Genomic DNA, 997 nt, shown 5'->3' with positions numbered 1-997 from the left:
AGTTTCCTGTCTTTTCAGTCTTGTGTGAGGATTCCAGGTTAGTCGTTTGTCAAGATGTAGTCCAAAATAACGAATCTGTTCTACAGGGGTAAGAGCAAGTGGAAAAATAGATTGGAAAAAGTTTTTAAATTTGTTACTGAAATGGATGTTCAAAAACATGGATGAATTTTAGGCGATGTTTTGTAAACATTGATACTTTAATGTTTAATATCGATATTTTGTTGTCGATGTCACATTTCTAATTTATCTTGGTCGCCATTTTGTAATCATAGTGTGATAGTTGAATTCATCTTTTGTTATTTCAAGAGAGGAGACATTTTCTTTGATGGGATTAAATTTATGAAAAATAAAATTAAGTTGACCGTACCTTGACTGCTTGGGGATACATTTGAATGACTACTTATTTCATATTTTAATCCAGTATCTGCAGGCGTCATTTTTCTCATTCTTTTCTAATACAGCGATTGATAAAACGTAAATCTTGAATCTAACATATGATAATCTAAATAACGGAAAAATGATTTAAAATATGATTTTTACTAAATCGTAATTACTTTTTGTTTTTTTCTGTCTTGAACTAGGGATGGGATATCGATATCCAGTAACCGATATAGAAAATATCGAAACTAACATGTATTTATGAAAATATGAAAGTAATATGTATGGTATATCGATATAGAAAATATCGAAATTAATATGTATTTATCAAAATAAAATATCGATATTCCATTTTTAAATTTTCTATACAATTTCCCAGTCTTTTAATACAAAATATCGATATTCCATTTTTAAATTTTCTATACAATTTCTCAGTCTTTTTAAACAAAATATCGATATTTTGATAAATAATATCGGAATATTGTTGTTTATATTCCATATCGATATAAATATGTAATTATCAAAATAAAATATTGATATTCCTCTTTTACTCAACAGACGATTCAGCCAACTATACCGACTGCTCAGCCGGACCTCTCATCTCTCACTAGAAAACAAA

The 997-nt window shown here is 28.0% G+C and overlaps 1 protein-coding gene across 2 annotated transcripts in view; it reads right to left on the bottom strand.

The window, feature by feature from the left end:
* LOC106677152 (protein dpy-30 homolog) overlaps positions 1-564 on the bottom strand; it is an 8,119-nt gene extending 7,555 nt beyond the window's left edge. Inside the window, exon 1 of one of the 2 annotated variants that reach the window (XM_067052423.1) lies at positions 368-564. In XM_067052423.1, the coding sequence (XP_066908524.1) occupies positions 368-446 (79 nt within the window). In that variant the 5' untranslated portion in view covers positions 447-564. The remainder of the gene's footprint in view (positions 1-367) is intronic. The other variant, XM_067052422.1, reaches the window with a different exon arrangement.
* Positions 565-997: the final 433 nt, after the last annotated feature.

This window comes from Halyomorpha halys, unplaced genomic scaffold (genome assembly GCF_000696795.3).
Source record: "Halyomorpha halys isolate HHAL.00 unplaced genomic scaffold, Hhal_1.1 Scaffold1.1, whole genome shotgun sequence".
Lineage (NCBI taxonomy): Eukaryota > Metazoa > Arthropoda > Insecta > Hemiptera > Pentatomidae > Halyomorpha > Halyomorpha halys.
This window is presented reverse-complemented; position numbering and strand designations above follow the sequence as displayed.